The sequence below is a fragment of the Callorhinchus milii genome, unplaced genomic scaffold (assembly GCF_018977255.1).
Source record: "Callorhinchus milii isolate IMCB2004 unplaced genomic scaffold, IMCB_Cmil_1.0 Scaffold12, whole genome shotgun sequence".
Taxonomy (NCBI): domain Eukaryota; kingdom Metazoa; phylum Chordata; class Chondrichthyes; order Chimaeriformes; family Callorhinchidae; genus Callorhinchus; species Callorhinchus milii.
The window spans coordinates 13,689,302-13,708,970 of record NW_024704753.1 but is presented as its reverse complement, the minus strand read 5'-3'; the positions used below and the strand labels follow the sequence as shown (position 1 = coordinate 13,708,970).

General features: G+C 45.2%; 1 protein-coding gene across 1 annotated transcript in view; it reads right to left on the bottom strand.

Moving 5' to 3' along the window:
* Positions 1-19,669, bottom strand: part of hemk1 (HemK methyltransferase family member 1) — a 48,754-nt gene that overhangs the window by 11,373 nt on the left and 17,712 nt on the right. The window contains exons 5-9 of the mRNA XM_042339697.1: positions 15,424-15,576; positions 11,742-11,806; positions 9,379-9,428; positions 5,695-5,800; positions 4,528-4,623 (exon numbers count right to left, since the gene is read on the bottom strand). Of these exons, the coding sequence (XP_042195631.1) occupies positions 4,528-4,623; positions 5,695-5,800; positions 9,379-9,428; positions 11,742-11,806; positions 15,424-15,576 (470 nt within the window). The remainder of the gene's footprint in view (positions 1-4,527; positions 4,624-5,694; positions 5,801-9,378; positions 9,429-11,741; positions 11,807-15,423; positions 15,577-19,669) is intronic.

The window sequence follows — 19,669 nt, the reverse complement described above, 5'->3', positions numbered from 1 at the left end:
TGCAGTATATTCTGTGAAGCGCTTTGGGACGTCCTCCCGACGTGAAAAGCGCTATATCAAACGCAAGGATTATTATTATTATTATTATTAAGACGCTTTAAGAGTTCCGAGATGCTGGTGGAGAATAGCACGGTGGAGAATCGATTCTGATCTTATGCTGCCTGGTGCATCACCTTGGATTTAGCTCAGTCCTAAAAAGTTCCTGCTTACATCCACACTCCCTGCCTAGGCTGCTCATGTGTCACAGGAACATAGGACAGTAGAAAATGATTATAAAGAGTATATCAGACCACACTAGGTGTTCTGCGTGATCCAATAACCTATTTTTTCTATACAAGTCTGAGGCAAACCCTCCCTACAGGCTACCAGATTGTTTCTCCACTGTTCCATAAACTAAAAATCCAGCAACGTTAGCTTCCTGCTCTTAACCTCGGGCATTTTATAGGTGAGGTTAGTGAAACTGGCCATGAACTTACATGGGGGAAAGTGTGTATTATACAGGGGAAAAAATTAGTTGCTGATTATCCTTTCTCACCCATCTCACAACTGGTGTCCCTGTAGCTCAGTGGTTAGAACATTCGCCTCGCAAGCAAGAGGATCCGGGTTTGATTCCCTGATCAGGGCGAAACCTTAGGCAAGTTTCCTTACTCCACACGCTTCTGTTTACCTGCCAGTAATAAGGAACCCGTTTTTTAGTCGATTTAGTTACTCAATGCACGACTGTTTGTGGGACGCTGCTGTCTGCAATTTGCTGCCGCGTTTCACCCACAAAATATACAGTCAATTCATTTTACAGTATATTCTGTGAAACGCTTTGAGACGTCTCAATGACGTGATAAGGGGCTATATCAAATGCAATGATTATTATTATTATATACTCTGTATGCCCACTGCTCCCATCCTCGCCAGGCTCCACTATCTGCCTGTCTCGACTTCAAAGGGACTTCCAAGTCCATCGCTTTTCAAAATCCCAACATGGGGCTTGAACACACAAGCTTCTGATTCAGAGGCAAGAGTACTGGCTAGTGAGCCAGTGCCTCTAACCTTGCCTTGTAGGGTATTGAAAAGCTGCAGGAGGCAAAGTTCAGGGAAGGATCACCAATCAGACATCGTGTTTCCTTCCAAGGAATGTGCATGAGGTGCAGGAACAGGCCTGCTCACTGCTCGCTGCGTTCAAGTCTTGCACACGACTTGGGCACTTTGTAGAGAAATAAGTTGTTGAAGGGTATGAAATATTTGGCACCGATCGGGTAACCGATCTGCTCTCATCTAGGATGTCAAAGTAAAAGGCAAGACATTAAACGGTCAGAGGGGTGGGATGCAGGCCAGAGACCTCCCCCCACCCCTCCCAAACACGAGCCTCACAAGGAGGGGTGGAGGAGTACGGAGGTCAGGTTTGCAGTTGTGGGACTAGATTGAGATTGCCCAGAAACAGAGAAGGCGGGGGCCGTTCTGGGCAGCTCCTGTAGGATTTAATAAATCCTGCACAATCTCAATCTGTGGTTAATCCCACCACATGCACTTTACAAAGTGCTTCACTGGATTTTACTGTGAAGTGTAGTGATTATGTGTATTTGTAGGCAAATACGGCAAACAATTTGCACAAAGCAATTTCCTACAATCAACCATGAATTGAGTATCCAATTTTATAGTAATAATAATCCTTGCATTTGATATAGACCCTTATCATGTCGTCCAGACGTCTCAATGTCCTTCGCAGAATATACTGTAAAGTGAATTGACTGTACATTTTGTGGGCAAATTGTTTGATGTATTGCAACATATTTAATTCTCTTCGACCGTGCCTTCAGCTCTCCTCTCGACTCTCTACCCCCTCCTCGCTCCCTCCCTTCCCTCCCCTCACCCTGACCATCTCCCCCCTGCTCGGGTCCCGACCCAACTGACCAGCGCCTTGGGACGTCCTCCCAACGTGAAAGGCGCTCTATAAATGAAATCTTGTTGTTGTTGTATGTAATGTAATGATTTATTTGGGGATTGTTCACAAGGACACTTGGGAGAAACTCCCTTCTCTTTTTGAGTAGTGCCATAGGTTATTTATCGTCCATCTGAACAGGCAGACGGGACCTCAGTTTAGTCGGTGAAGAGAAGCAGAAATAAGAACGAGGCTGACGAAAGGTCTAATGGTTGGTCACCCCAATTAGGCAAATGGCGTAGAGAAAATAAAACGAGTTTGAGAATCTGCAAGCGGGGGATAAAAAAAATGTAATGTTACAGAAATACTGGCAACAGCCTCACTGATGGTTATTGAGAACCTGTTAATCAGTGTCTGCGGAGGAGTTATACACTCCAGGCATCAACACACGCACACATAAACTATTTATTTTGGATCGGGTATTGTTGACAGGAACACTCTGTACAATCTAGTTTATCCTCTCCATATCCTGGTAGGATTAAACAACATATGCGGGTTATGACATCCTTTTTTGGCACTTTAATAATGAAACAACCGCCTCTTGTTGGTCCCCAAACCAAACCAGCGTCAGCATTCAGCCATTATTTTAAATCGCTACAATGACAAAAGTAAGTTTCTTAAGTCAGAAGCTCTCATTTGGTCTTTGGGCTTTTTTTGGCTTTGAATAGACACGCAATGTACGGACATTCCAAGATTTCTCAACGTTGCTCAATTCGACATATGAGCCATTACTCACTCTTTGCTTGCCCCATGACTGAGGGGAACCCACATTGCTGAACTGCAGAAATCTGTACCAATCTCTAAGTATGGGCTTTACATGCTGGTTTCATTTTGGGAAGATAAGGGCGAGAGGCAGAACTGATTCAATCTCAAAAAGGTTGAAAAGCATACAATGATTTGCTATAGATTCCAAATATCCAACAACAATGATAATAATCCTTGCATTTGATAAACATAGTTCCTTATCATGTGGAGTCCTGTAGTGTCGTGGTTAGTGCGCTTGTCTCGCAAGCGAGAGGTTCCGGGCTTGATTCCCGGGCAGGGCGAAACCTTAGGTAAGTTTCCTTACCCTACAACCTTCTGTTTACCAAGCAGTAAGTAGGAACCTGGCTGTTAATCGATAGTCAGATCGCTTTCAGAGGGTAATAATCCCTCAAAAATAAAATCAACCCACGACTGTTTGTGGGACACTGCTGTGCTCAATTGGCTGCCGCATTTTGCCCACAAAATACAGTTAATTCACTTTACGGTATATTCTGTGATGTGCTTTGAGACATCTCAATGATGTAATAATTATATTACATATTACTATATCAAATGCAAGGATTATTATTCTTATGTCATCAAAGCGCTTCAAAGCGTCTCAAAGCGCTTCACAGGATTTACTGTAAAGCGGTTTGACTGTGTATTCTGTGGTCAAAATGCTCGCATAATTTTAATCATAAAATTACATTTCTGATCACAATAAGCGCACTTCGATCGTGCCTTCGGTCGCCCTCCCAACTCTCTGCCTTCCCTCATCCCTCCCCCACGCCTCCCCTCCCCCATGCTTGAATCCTGACCCCTGACTGTCCAGCGCCTTGAGACGTCCTCCTGATATGAAAGGTGCTCTATAAATGTAACTTTGCTGCTGTTGTTGTATAACCTTGCATTTGACATAGGACCTATAATGTCAAAAATGTAATTAATGTTAAGTGATTAGGTGAACACAGCAGCCAATTTGCGTCCAGCAACAGCCCCCAAACATCCATGAGGTGAGTGACTAATTTTATCTGAGGGACTGTTGATCATGACACCACATGAAAAACCCTTCTCTTTACCTTTCACATCTACTTGAATAAACATGGACAGGGCAGGACCTCAGCTAATGTCTCATCTGAAAGACGTGTCTCGACAATGCAGGGCTTGCCCAAGCACTGCAAGAGACTGTTAGTGAGTTCACAGTCCTAACCTGGAGCTAGAAACCGAAAGCTTCTGACTCCGAATCAAAAGTGTTTACTGACTGAGTCAGGTTGACACGTGCGTTAACTTTGGGAACTTGTTGAATCCCTTACCCACGCATTCGTCACATCAAGGCTCGATTATGGGAATTCCCTCCTCCTCGGCCTTCCCAACTCTTCCCTTCACAAGCTGCAGATCATCCAAAACTCTGCAGCTTGCGCACCAGGCTCCGTGACCCCATCACTCCCACCTTCTCCTGACTCCACTGGCTCCCCATCCCTCAGAGGATCGAATTCAAGATCCTCGTCCTCACCTACCAACCTGCCAGCTCCCTCCATTCAGCGGGCTCCAGCCTACTCCATGTCTCCCGCTCGATTCGCCCTATCATCCGTGGCGGGCTTTCTGCCCCCATACTCTGGAACTCCATCCCACAGTCCCTTCGCCTCACTTTCTCCCTTGTCTCCTTTAAGGCCTATCTCAAAACCCTCCTCTTCGATCGTGCCTTCGGTCGCCCTCCCAACTCTCTGCCTTCCCTCATCCCTCCCCCATGCTTGAATCCTGACCCCTGACTGTCCAGCGCCTTGGGACGTCCTCCTGATGTAATTTTGCTGCTGTTGTTGTTGTGAACGGATGAAATCTCGATCTGTGCTCACCCGTGATGCTTGAGAACTGTAGGTGCTAACTGCAGGATGGCTCTAATGACATCCATTCCCTCTGTGCCACCATCCAGAGCTGAAAGGTCTTCGTATCTGCAGGGATTGAGAGAGCTATTATCAACACGGCTACTGAACAACTTAATGATAATGAGTTGCCTAACACGGTACAGGTTTTGATAAAACACTTATTTGCTATAAGTGCTCCCTGTTTTACTGACAATGGGATCTTGTGAAAGTGTCTACAGGTTTAAGGTGTCCTCATCCAGCTCTCGCTTTGATGTTTTTGCCCATAAAATATCCAGTCAATTCACTTTACAGTGTGTTCTGTGAAGCGCTTTGAGACGTCTCAATGCTTTGGAAAGCCGCTGGCTATATCGAATGCAAGGATTATTAGTATTATTATGTGAGAGCGACTGTAATCATCTGAAGTCTGATATCTTTGGTTATTCAAATAATGGGTTCCACCTCACCACCCCATTCAGACTCCAGATGATACAATTTTAAATTTATACAGCGCCTTTCATGGTGGGAGGTTGTCCCAAGATGATTGACAGTCCTGGCTAAGCACTTGAACTGAGGGTTGGAGCCGAGGGGAGCGGGGAGGGGAAAGTTGACCGACGGAGAAAGAGGAAGTTCCTGAGACGGACTTTAAAAGGGTGGGCGGAAGGAGGCGAATGGAACACATCCTGGGGTTAAACACTTGATGGGCTGCTAATAGCAAGGCCCCAACCAAATTAGCCTGCGATCTGCCAGACTGGGAGGAGGGTCGGTCAGGAAGCAATGATTCCTGTGCTACAGAGCAGGAACCCTGCTCGAATGCCAACCCCAATCTGGCCGAACTCTGAAATGTGCAGCCCAGGGCCAGTGAGAATCAGGAACTGTGTTGAGGTGGTTATTTCACACGGGACTGTGATGCCTTATATACATAGAAAGAGAGAGAGAGAGAGCGAGAGAGAGAGACGGGCTTTGATCTAATTAATCTGTGCTGAATTTAGACCCTAAACAGAACTCTGCACCAATTGGTAATGTAATGTAATGTAATGAACCCTGTAATGATAAGGTGGCTCCCAGCTTCCCTAGCCAGTGCTAGGTATTTTTGCAACTGAATTGTAAAGAAATTCACAGGGTTACATCGAGGCGAGATGTGTGTGTAATTGCCTTTACCGCAGTATCTCTGCCGCCAGTTCAGACATATCCTCGTGGAACACATATGGAGGGTTACTGACAATCGCGTCCACTGGACCACAGACTGTAGCCAGCTCCTGGGAATCTGTGAAGCGAAAACACAATTTTGAGAGTGCCATTAACACCAGAAAATCCCTTCTTCAATCAACTGAAAGCAGATTCTCAGAACTGCTTTGCATTCCCCATCAATTCAGTTGTTAAACAGCTTACGTTTTCAGTCTGCCTGTAAACGAGCTTCGTAAGTATAGAGGTCAAACGTCAGCCTGGTTCAGTCAGTAACGCTCGCCTCAGAGTCAGAAGTTTGCGTTAGGACTCTGAGCTCACAGTCTGCTCCAGTGCAGTGCTGGGGGAGCAGTGTCAGAGGTGCCGTCCTTTGAGTAAGATGTTAAATTGAGGTCCCTTCTGCCTATTCAAATGGACATTAAACATCCCGTGAAACTATTCGGAAAGCGACAGGAGCTTCTCCTGGCGTCCCAGCCGAAAATCCCCCGGATAAAATTGATCACTCACTTCATGGCCAATTGGGGGGTATTGCTGTGGGCAAAATGACTGCCGTGATCACCTATAAATACAGTCACTAGGCTCGACAGGGATAAATTGCTTTGAGACATGCTCCTGATATGAAAGACACAATACAAATGTAAATTGTATTGTAATCATCTGTGAAGCACTTAAGAATAATAATATTCTTTGCATTTGGTATAGCGCCTTTTTAGTGTCATTGAGACTTCTCAAAGAGCTTCACAGATTAAACTATGAATGGGATTGACTGTGTATCCCATAGGCGAAAGGTTTTTATGCAGATGTCTCGATGTTGTAAGCGTTGAACAAATTCAAGGACTGTTGGTATTATTGTAGAGCAAATAAACCAACTGAAATTTGACTGGAATGAAAGTAATGCTAGTAAACAGCAAACAAGAGAAACCTCAAATCCCACAGCACTGCCTCCCAGGAATGGGAGGGGTCGATTCCAAGAATTGTTCTATTCTGGTAACTTCTTCGTGCTTGGAACAGGTTGCTGAGAGGCCTGAGTACTTCGTCAGTGTTTTGCTTATAAAAAGCATTGGACAAAGAGGCTTGGGATTCCGTGGAGCTTTACTATAATCAAGAGTGACATTTACAGTCTCTAAGATGCTCGAAAAATCTCTGCAGTGTGGAGTATTCGCTTTCCTATGTCAGAACTTCCAGCTCTCGGGCAGAGTTCACCAGAGACTTGGTGAGACAGGCAGACTTCAGAGACTGCAGCTATCTTGACTTCAGGACTGAAGATGTAATAGCATATTAATAATGATAATGATCCTTCCATTTGATAGAGCGCCTTTTCAGGTAGTTGAGACATCTCAAAGAGCTTCACAGGGTACACTGTAAAGTGGATTGAGTGTGTATTTTGTGGGCGAGATATAGAGAATGAACGAGCCACTCCACAAAGTGCGCAAGGGGTAGATAGAAGATTTAATACAGGCTGGCCCTGTTATAAGATCCTCGTAAATATGCCTATAAATGCAGGTCTCTAATCTTGCTCCATGTGTGGACTCGAGCCCACAGTCGAGATTGACATTAAGGGCAGCACTGGGGTGCAGGTTAAATGTCCTGTGTGACACTATTAATTAAAGTTATTATTAGTGTCACAGAAACAAGCAGTTGGGACGCCCTGTCCCAAAGTTAAATAATAATCAAATAATCTTTGAATTTGACACAGTGCCAAATCTCGCTGTCATAGTGTTGCAAAATGCTTCTCAGGATTTACTGTAAAGTTCAGTGACTGTGTATTTATAGGCAAACCCAGCAGCCAATATGCACACAGCAATGCCCCACAAATAGCCAGGAAGTGAATGGGCAATTTTTATCTCGGGGATTGTTGTCCAGTGGGCACTTGGAAAACCCTTCTCTCTTTTCCAATAGTTATTGGCGTCAGATGGGGCCTTAGTCTGACGTCACATGCAAAGGACAACACCTCCAACAATGCAACGCTACCCCCAGCACTGCACAGGACTATCATCTTAGAATGCACGGCCAACTCCCCCTCCCCGGCTCAGGGTCAGGCTCAGCCACTGTTAAGGGCTCTGAGACGCTACCCTACGTGGAGGGCGCTATATAAGTTCAAGTTGTGGTTGTTGATGTTGTTCTAAGAGGGGAGAGGGCTGCTGACTGAGCCAGGCTGACACCTAGCACTATTTCGAAGAGAAACAATTGAGTCCTGATAAAACTAAAACCCATCTCTCTGATTGCGACTCCGGTCATCCCCCTCCAAACCCCTAATTTCCCACTCAGGTTCTCATTCAGTCTGAGTCAGCTTCCTAAGTGAAAGCCATTGTGTGCGTGAGCGCTATTGATAAGGTACCAATCAGAACAATAATAAAACGAAACGTTCTACGTCAAAGATAAGAAATTTCTCAGATGGGTTGATTCTGTCAGTGCACGATAGGATATCAGTCACAATCTCATCAAATAACAAATAGTTCCCACCCCCCAGCACATTGGCAGCTGGTAATCTGTGCTTACTGACATCATGCCACTTTGTGAGAATGTGGAAACATTTGTGCTTGGAACTTCTGAACTCGAGCGGGAGGCAAAAAGTAAACTGAGCAGCTCACACGCTGTAAACAGCTGACAGGAGGTCTGCGACACATCAAACTAGCAAACAGCTGGTTCCAGGTCTACAATGGAAAATCCTGGCGAGTAGGTGGGAACCTTCAATCCTCACAAAACGCTTCACAGAGACAGAGTCCGACACCGAGCAGTGTGAGGGAGGTCCCCAGGGAGTGGCGGAGGGTCACAGAAGTAGGGAGGGGCGAGTACACAGAGGGATTTGTAAGGATGAGATTCTTGAAGTTGATCATCTGTAGGTCAGGGAATTCAGTAGAGCCTGGTGAGGATGATGGTGGTAATAATAATAATCCCTGCATTTGATATAGCGCCTTATCACGTCTTCGAGACGTCTCAAAGCGCTTCACAGAACATATTGTAGAGTGAATTTACTGTATATTTTGTGGGCGACACATGGTAAACAATTGGGCATGGGAATGTCCTGCAAACAGTCGTGGATTGAGCGATCAATTCATTATTATTTATTATTTTTTTGAAGGAACTATTACCCCCGGAAAGCGATCCGCCAGTCGACTAACAACAGGGTTCCTACTTACTGCTAGGTAAACAGAGGCGTGTGGAGTAAGGAAACTTGGCCAGTGTTTTGCCTTGCCTGGGAATTGATCTCTCGCTTGCAAGGTGAATGCTCTAGTCACCAAGCTACAAGACCAGGGGTCTAACCACTGAGCTCTGCAAGCTACAGGACTGATGGGCTTGTGAAACTGTGTCAGTCTGGGTAATTTGGAGCTTGTGGAGGGTCAGAGGCGAGTATTGGAGAAATTAAGTCTGGAGGTGACAAAGGAGTAAATGAGGGTTTTGGCTGCACTGGGGTGAGGTAGGGACAGAGGGAGACAATGTTATGGAGGTGAAGGAAAGCAGGTGAGGCTACACAGAGTGGAAAGCTGAGGGCTGAAGAAAGGGTTGGGAATGTGCACTGGTTAGAGTGAGCAGAGGCGAGCAGCCAGCCTCAGGGGTCTTGGGTGAACAGTGAGAGGCTGGGATCTGGGACAAAGCAAATTAACACAAGATACAGAGCAGATTTCAGCACCTTCGTCCTACGGTGGATGAATTACACACCTGATATTACATCGAGCTGGTATTCGCGAACTCTGTGTTGAACGCACAACCTGTGAAAATACAAGACGGATTTACACAGTGCCTTTCACCTTAGGAAGATGTCTCAAAGTGCTTTATACGGCTGGCTGGAGGGGTGCTAAAGAGTGTGTGGTTTGGGGTGAGGAAGTGACAAAAACACGGTTAAAGAAGTAAGTCTTTAGGCGGCATTTAAAGTAGGAAGGGAGAGGGCGAGGCGGAAGGACATCCCAAGGTGCTGGACAGTCAGGGATTTGACCCGAGCAGGGAGGAGGGGTTGGGATAAGGGAGGTGGAGGGCCGTAGGGTAAGAGGGTGGCCGAAGGCATGGTTGAAGAGGAGGGACTTGAGAGGATTATTTTATTTATTTTATTATTTTATTTTGAAGGGGTTATTACCCCCAGAAAGTGATCTGCCAATCGACTAACAACCGCGTTACTATTTACTTGTTAAGTAAACAGAGGCGTGTGGAATAAGGAAAGGTTTTGCCACGCTCGGGAATTGAACCTGGGTCCTTTCGCTTGCGTCAAATGAAGCAGGCCATTTTTTACTGATCTTTAATTGTCTCCATGGTTTTTAATGAATTGGTATTTTCGGAGCCCAGGGCGGGATCAGCATTGTGATTTTTTTACATTTCTGTGGAAGAGCGGCAGTATGACGCATTCTCAGATTTGTTTTTGGTTTTCAGATGTGTGTCTGATACACATGGCAACCCATCGCCATGGTTAAGAGTATCCAAAACAGGTTGGGGGTGCCACGTATACATGGAAATTTCCTGTGTCTGTAATGGAATGTGCACTTTCTCAGCGGAGGAACACACCCTGCTCGCCTAAACCCACAGGTTTGAAGCGCAGGTTGGCTGGCCTTAATAATAATACCACTATAATAATAATCCTTGCATTGACATGCATTGTTGAGACACCTCAAAGCGCTTTGCAGAATATTCTGTGAAGTTAATTGACTGTGTATTTTGTGGGAGAAACGCGGCAGCCAATTGGACACTGCAATGTCCCACAAATGTTTTTTTTTGGAGGGGTTATTATGCCATAAAGCGATCCGCCAATCGACTAACAACCAGGTTCCTACTTCCTACTAGGCTATACTTGGGAATCAAACCCAGGTCCTCTCGCTTACTTCTGCGGTGAGTGCGCTAACCACTCCCCTACAGAACCCCACATGATAAGGCGCTATATCAAATACAAGGATTATTATCATTATTATATTTGGACATTTGGAATCTGGAGTGTATAAAGTGGAAGAGTAAAGCCTTTTGAAATCGTCTTATGCTTTTTGAGATTGAATCAATTCTGCCTCTCGCCATTATCTTCCCAAAAAGGAAACCAGAGTATAAACTCCTTACTCAAAGAATTGTACAGATTTCCGCAGTTCAGTGGTGTAGGTTACCCTCAGTCAGGATACAAGAAAAGCGTGGGTGGCTGATTGTGTAATGTTGAGAAATCTTGAAATGTCCCTACTTCGCTTGTCTACTCAAAATCCAAAAAGCCCAGTGGCTGAATGAGACCCTTTGACTTTAGAAACTTGCTTTTGTTATTTACCAAACCTTTCCAAACACAGTCACTTCACAGTATAACCTGTGAATCGCTTTGGGATGCCCTCCCAAGTGAAAGACGCTGTACCGAATGTAAGGATTATTATTATTTGTTGCTGTTTTCCGCTGTCTGATTTACAGCTTGGGAGCAAGCATTTTCCTGAATTTATTCGGACATTGAGGAGCAAACAGACCTCTGGTGTGTAATTGCATGACAGAGTGAAGTTGGCCCAAACAGATAAGCTGATCAACAGGTTTGTCACTGTGTAAGTGCCCGAAGGTTGAAATGTGATTGTCCTGTTTTTGCAAGTCTAAACCCATATCATCGTGTTCTATTATAATAATAAAAATAATAATAATCCTTGAATTATATAATAATAATAATCCTTGCATTTGATATAGCGCTTTTCACGTCGGGAGGACGTCCCAAAGCGCTTCACAGAACACACTGTAAAGTGAATTGACTGTATATTTGTGGGCGAACGCGGCAGCCAATTGCGCACAGCAATGTCCCACAAACAGTCGTAGATTGAAAATGACCAATTTATTATTGTTTTTGGTTTTGGAGGGATTGGAGGGTGTGGAGTAAGGAAACTTGCCCAAGGTTTTGCCCTCTGCCTGGAATTGAACCCAGGTCTCTCGCTTGCAAAGCGAGTGCTCTAACCACTGAGCTACAGGACTCCACCTGAGCTACAGGACTCCACGTATGTAGCGCCTCATATCAAAGCGCCTCACAGAATATATTGTAAACTGGAGTGACTGTGAATTTTGTGAGCCAAACGTGACAGACGTGTCATTACCTCTCTGCGTTTTCTCGTGTGAGGGCCACAGCCTCCGCACTCTTATCCACTGCCACAGCATGGCTCTGTGAGACAAAGCATATTGGTCAGTGAGCAGAGGAATAAAGGTCCTAGCAGTGAACGTTCTGCTGGATGCACTACTAACCCTGAGAATAAAATTACTCAATGAATAAACTGCATGGCAACACTTTCTTCCAGTCGGACAGTGAATGAAAGCCAGAGACCGAGACTCCTGGCTACTCTCTTCACTCAATGGGCTTCATGTTCCCCACCCGACCCGTGTGGCTTCCTGTCAGGCTTTCAGCCTATCTACCCTCGCTCTCTGGAACTCCAGCCCAGAGTCCTTACGACTTGCTCCCTCCCTCACTTTGTTTAACGTTCTTCTCAAGACCTATCTCTTTGTCTGCGCTTTTGGTTAATTTTTCCCCACCCCCTTCAACTCCCTCCCCCAGCTCGAGTGTCCAGCCATATTGTTAAGCGCCTTAGGACATCCTCCTGACATGAAATATAAATGTAAATTTGTAAGCAAAATAGAAGCCGACTGTATTAAAGGGACAGTGGCAGCGTGGATACAGAACTGGCTGGGAGACAGAAAGCGGAGAGTGGTGGTGAACGGTGTTTTTCTGACTGGAGCGAAGTGTGCAGTGGTGTCTCCCAGGGGTCGATATTGGGACCACTGCTCTTTTTGATCTATATAAATGACCTGGACTTGGGTACAGGGGAGTATAATTTCCAAGTTTGCAGATGATGCTAAGCTAGGGAAAGTAGTAAACAGTGAGGAGGATAGTAGCAGACTGGAAGAGGACATAGACAGACTGGTATAATGGGCAGACACGTGGCAGATGAAGTTTAATGTGGATAAATGTGAAGTGATGCATTTTAGGAGGAAGAATTAGGAGAGGCAATATACGATGATGGTACAATCTTAAAGGGGGTGAAGGAACAGAGAGACCTGGGGCTCATATAAGTAAATCTTTGAAGGTGGCAGGACAGGCAGATAAAGCTGTTAAAAAAGCATACGGGATACTTAGTTTTATAAACAGGGGCATAGAATACAAAAGTCAGGAAGTTATGATGAATCTTTATAAAACACTGGTTAGGCCTCAGTTAGAGACTGTGTTCAGTTCTGGGCACCACACTTTAGGAAGGATGTCAAGGCATTGGACAGGGTGCAAAGGAGATTTACCAGGATGGTACCAGGAATGAGGGACTTCAGTTATCAGGCGAGAGAAGTTAGGGTTATTCTCCTTGGAGCAGAGAAGGTTACGAAGAGATTTAATAGAAGTTTTCAAAATTATGAGGGGTTCGATAGGGTGAACAAGGAGAAACTATTTCCACCGGTGGGTGGGTCAGTAACCCGAGGACACCAATTTAAAATAGTTGTTAAAAGAAACAGAGGGGAGGTGAGGAGAAATTTTTTCACACAGCGAGTTGTTCGGATCTGGAATGCATTGCTTGAAAGGGTGGTGGAAGCCAATTTGATAACAACTCTAAAAGAGAGTAGATAATTATTTTGGGAGGACAAGTTTGCAGGGCTATGGGGAGAGCGTGGGGGAGTGGGATTGATTTGGATAGCTATTTTCAAAGAGCCGACACAGACATGGTGGTCCAAATGACCTCCTTCTGTGTTGTATAATTCTATGACTCTATGAATCTGGAGACATCGAAAGACCCTAGAGGTGGAAATCTCACCAGTCTAGATTGACTCGAAGCTGTTTCCGAATTTACCAAATTCTCGATTCATCTGAAATGTTAAGCAAAGTAAATCTGGGTGGGATTTCTAACCCTGTGAATACGTTCGATTGCTAGATTTCAGTGCTGCTACACAGTGCCTGGTGCTAATACCCTGGGCTCTAATTTGTGGTATTTCTCAACTGATTCCTAAATGGACTCGCTCCCATTTGCATGACCTGCATTCCTTCCTGAGGAATTATCCCCTGTCCTCACCAGGTTCAGCTGGCTTCCTATTGCCCAGCAGACTGACTTCAAGATTCTTGTGCAAACCTTCCATTGCCCCACTTTACCAACCTCTGCCATCTCCTGGGTTATTACTCAGACCCCCTTCACGTGCCACCACCACCCCCCCACCATCATGTCAAGCTTTCTGGCTCTTTGCCCTGCCCTTTTTGCCACTTTCCCCAAACCCCTCCCTCCCCGCTTTCAAAACCCATCTAAAAAACTCTCTTTAATTACGTCTCTGACCTCCACCACCGCTACCCCCTTGCTTTCTCCCACCCAGTCTTTGCGAAGCGTTTTGAGACTTTTCGCAAAACCCAAGGCGTTGTATACATACAAGCTGCTGTTGATCCCCGTGGTTAAAAAATACTTCAAATTAGACCCCTTCATACGAGCCTTTAAGTAGCAATAAAAATACAAAAACAACCAAGTCGTAACGAAGCGAGTCAGCCAGATGTTGAACATCTGGTGTAAGCACCAAACCTACTCGTCTGCCAACACGGCTGCCTTTCACTGACGTTGAAAGCGCCAGCTTATTCCTAGAACTTCACATTCCCCTTTACCAGAAATGGATTTTGTAACAGAAATGCTGGCTAGCTCAGGGAGGAAAAGGTGAAAGTTCAAGGGCTCGCAGTCAAGCTTTCAGTACAGTTCAGCTTTTCGGAAAGGCACGTCCTGAAAACTGGTCGGGTCAAATCGCTGCCAAAATTTTTCTACAAATAGGTTATAAACCAAAGAAATACTGTGTTACTTTCTAAAGTAAATTTGATCTGGGATGCTACCCTGCGTGAGGGGTGTTATATAAATGCTAATAGTTGTTAAAAAAAATTTCAGATGATCTTTCTTTATCTCTGTGGTGATGTTGAATGCTTTTTTTTGGAATTGGAGTAAATTTGTTTAAATGCTAAGAGCTGGCACTGTCACTTGGAATGAATTTAGAACCTGACAGTATGAGGAAACTGGCTGCAACTCAACAAACAACAACAATTTGCATTTATATAGCGACCTTCATGTGGGGCAGTGTCCTGGAGCGCTTGACAGTGGCAGAGCCTGTCAACGAGCCAGGGGGAGAGGGACGTGACCATAGGCACGATCAAAAAGGAAGGTCTTTAGGCGGGATTTGAAGGTGGAGAGGGAGGGGGCAAGGCGGAGAGATTGAGGGATAGAGTTCCAGAGTTTTGGGGCATAGTGGCTGAAGGCACGGCCACCGATGGTGGAGCGGAGGGCAAGAGGGACAAACAGGAGGCCAGAAGCAGCGGGTGGGGGGTAAGCAAATCAGATAGGTAGGGAGGTGCGAGAACCTGAAGGGATTTGAAAATGAGTGAGAGGATCTTGAAATCGATCCGTTCAGTAATTGGGAACCTGGCAAAGGCTGGTGTGATGGGGGTACAGAGTTTTGTGCAGGTGAGTAACTGGGCGGCAGAGTTTGGGATTAATTGAATGTGGAGTATGGTGGAGCTGGGGAGACTAACTCCACCAGAACACATTAATTCAGCTCTCACACAGAAACTCGTCCAAATGCTAACCGAGATATTCAACAACATGAAAGAAGTTTACAAAATTCAACTGCAATAATGGAAGTGGGTGGGGAAAAGAATCGGGATAATGAAATGAACCACAATGATTTTAATAGTTAGAATAAACAAGTGATGAGATGGCAACATTTCTATGTCTCTAATGATATAAAACATTTTGAGTCGTCAATGAGGAACGTGGCAAAACTCACTTGCTTGAAATGTTGAAGTAAACACATTGTTATAGCACCTGATCCACACCCAATTTCCAGGAACAGGTATCTGGCATCGGTCTGGAGGGAGCTCTGCCAAGGTGTTTCTTCTGTTGAATCATCCTCTTTCGACAGAACAATACTCACCAAATCCTATATTGAACACACAAATCAGTTGAGATGAAGCAACTATTGCATTTTTATGATGTGCCATCATTTGACCTTGAAGAAACGTGACCTTTTTTTCACCCTCTCCCAAACGCCTCCCTTACCCGCTCAATTTTCTTTAGTTCAACTGGGGTGAGGTTGCTCTGCGCTATTCCCCCACTCCCCTCCGAGGGTCTATTATTCCCGCAGGATTGCCAACTGCTGATTCAACCACAGTGGGGTTGTGGGAGACAGCAACTCAGTGAGCGTCATTCCCGCTCGCCCTGCTGGCCACAAGCACGCAATCCCAGCCTTGGGGGGTGAGGGGTGGGGGGAGATGAATAGACACACCTTGAACTATTTGCAAGGGAGGACTGGAAACAGGATTTGTAGATTGAAGAGTCACACAATGAGCTTGGGTGGCATATAATAATATTATTACATGTAAAGTGAATTGACTGTATATTGCCATAGCAATGTCCCACAAACAGGTGTGGAATGAAGTGACCAATTTTATTATTGTTTTTTTTTCTTCAGGGTTTATTATCAGGCGTGTGGAGTAAGGAAACTTGCCCAAGGTTTCGCCCTGCCACTAATGTTTTGATCTTATAAGGACCATATGAAATGCGGAACTCTCCACCTCACCATTGCTCATGTGTCTTGGCAAGGAGTATCGACAGACCACCAGACTGTTGAGGGTGTCACAGCCAAGCCTGACCTCTCCCCATCCGGCTGCCACACACACACACATTCCCCTCACTATTCCTAGCAAGGCTGGAACCAATTTAGCCTCCTGTACAGCCCCAGATAAGACCAGGGTGTCATACGGACTGGGATTCGAACTAGTCAACTCCTATCCATAAGTTGCAGCCCTATCCACTACACCACGGGGGGTGCCCTGGTGATGTTTTCAAGCTGCACTAACCCTGGTGCTTTCCCCTGGATTGACCCCTATGTACATCTACCGTTGAGCGCTCAATCCCGCCGTTTTTGTATACATTGGTTGCAATAATAACAAGCCTTCTTTTCTCGAAAATGAGGAAAAGACAGCTCAAGATTAAGACTACAATGGAAGTATTGTATTGTGTTTTGAATTCAAAAGCAATTGCTGAAATGCCAATCCCTCATGAGGAACCATAATACTGATTTCTCGTATTGCTTTTGTTTCAAATCCAACTCATTTGCCAAGTCCTTTGCATAACCATGTATTTGCATGAGATATGGCACTAAGATTAATCCTCGTTCATTTATTTCTATTAAACTTGCTGTTTGTTCCTCCTTTGTGGAGACCTGTAGCTCAGTGGCTAGAGCACTTGCCTCGCAAGCAAGAGACCTGGGTTTGATTCCAGACAGGGCAAAACCTTGGGTAAGTTTCCTTACTCCACACGCCTGATAATAAACCCTGAAGAAAAAAAAACAATAATAAAATTGGTCACTTCATTCCACAACTGTTTGTGGGACACTGCTATGCGCAATATACAGTCAATTCACTTTACAGTATATTCTGTGAAGCGCTTTGAGACGTCCAAAAAACATGAAAAGCTCCATATAAAATGCAAGGATTATTATTATTACATGCCACCCGAGCTCATTGCTTCAGTTCACCCATAGACTGGGTCAACCTGGTTCAGTTGGCAGCACTCTTGCCTCTGAGTCAGAAGGTTATGAGTTCAAACCGCGAGTTGAGACTTTCTGTTCACAAAGGCTGACGCTCCATTACCACGTTGGGGGAGTGCTGCACTGTTGGCCGTGTCGGTTTTTGGATGAGACGTTAAATCAAGGTCCCACCTGTGCCTGTTTAGATGGTTGTTAAACATCCTGTAGGCATATTCAAAAAAGAGAATGGAATTTTTTCCTGGTGTCCAGGCCAATGGATATTCTTGTGTGCAAATTGGCTTCTGCATTCACCTACAATCGCACAGTAAATCCTCATACTAATTACTGATAGTAAATTCTCATTCTCCTGATGTGAAAGATGTTATATCGAATGCAAGTATTATTATTATTACTGTATAGTAGTGGAAATTAATAATCCTATAACAATCCTTGCATTTGATACAGCACCTTATCATGTTGTTGAGAAGTCTCAAAGCGCTTCACAGGATGTACAGTAAAGTGATGTGACTGCTTTTTGGTGGGCAAAGGCAGAAGCCAATTGGTGCTCTCTGCTGCAAGTGGCCATTGTAATAATAATAATAATAATCCTTGCATTTGATATAGCGCTTTTCACGTCGGGAGGACGTCCCAAAGCGCTTCACAGAACACACTGTAAAGTGAAGTGACTGTATATTTGTGGGCGAACGCAGTAAGTCTGTGTGAGCATGTATGTATGTGATCAAGTGCTCCGGGACACTACCCTGTGTGAGCGCGCTGTATAAAGGCAAGTTGTTGTTGATAAGTGCGGGCATGTGACTCGACTCTAGAGGACGTCACAGCCGAGCCTGATCTCTACTTCCCCACTACTGCCCCCCCCCCCCCCCACCCCCCCCACCACACACACACACACACACAACCAGTGGAGGGTGCTCTGGGCATCCTGGAGCGGGAACCCTGGCTGGTTTTCCCCTCTCAATTCCTAGCAAGGCCAGAACCAATTCAGCCTCTGAGACCAGCAAACTCCGAAAGGACCTGGATTCAAATAACAATAATTACATTTGACATAGCGCCTCATCATGTCTTCGAGACGTCTCAAAGCGCTTCACAGCGTATACTGTAAAGTGAACTGACTATATTTTGTGGACGAAACGCGGCAGCCAATTGCACATTCAAACCAGTGAGCCGCAGTGGATAGGCCCAACCTGCAGCCCTATCTACGACACCGTGGGGGCTGTCCTGGTGATTTGTTTAAGCTGCTCTGAGGCACAAACCCTGGTCCTTTCCCCTGGGCTGTGACCTGTAAACATCTACCATTCTGCCTGCGAACATTCCCACTGCTCCAACAAAGAGCAGCAATTCCAATCTTTTCCCTTCTTTCCATCTGTTTGCTTTTGGAAGATCCTGAGGGGAGATTATGAGATCATTTTCTCAAACTCGGCTGCGGAACTAAAAAGCAATTAAAGAAATGGAGATGGATTCAACAAGATATTTCAAAGGTACAAATGTATTTTAAAAGGGTAGCAAAGTCTTTTTTGTTCTTTGATGTTCTGGCTGAGTTTAGTTGGCTGCTGACGGAGCTACTGAAGCCAGAACGTTTACCTGTCTTTCACAGGAACTGGGGTCATTCTAATTACAACAGGGCAATCAGTGGTGGTGGCAGTCAGAGACAGTGACCTTCCCACAATCGTGGCTGAGGTTTGAGTCACGAGTGTTTGATGCAATGAGCTGACCCATTTGCTGAGCATTAAACTCATTCTCAACGACGCCTGCGCACTTGCGCGCACACACACACACAACAGTGACCAATAACATTGTGTAGGGCTTTCACATTAGAAGGGTGTCTCAAGGAACTGATGTCTCACACAGACGTCTGGTCGTGCACACTCGCGCGCACACATGTATTTACATACATGTTCACACACACAAGCGCAGACATGCTCTATCATACACACACACGCGCACACACACACACACGCGCACACGCACACACACACACACAAAGACAGCAGGATATTGCGATATGGAGCCGCATTGTAACGCTTACAGTGCTGACCGTTTGCTGAAGTGATCAAAGATCAGTGTTGGGTTATTACAGGTTGATGAAATACCTTTTTATTGTGTGAAATAATTACAAGGCATTAAAGGCAGCGTTGGCAGCTCAGTCGGTAGAACTCTCGTCTTGAACTCAGAGGGTTACAGGTTCAAGCCCCAAGTCGGGGCTCCAAGCTTACTCCAAACTGATGCTCCGGTGCATTATAACAATATTACTAATCCTTGCATTTGATATAGTGCCTTATCACGTCTTCGAGACGTCACAAAGTGCTTCACGGCATATACTGTAAAGTGAATTGATATTTTGTGGGTGAAACGTGGCAGCCAATTGGGCGTAGCAGCGTCCCACCGACAGTCGTGGATTGATTGACCAAATTATTATTTATTTATTTGGTGGTGGTGTCATCCTTTGGATGAGATATTAAACCGAGATCCTGTCTGCCTGTTTAAG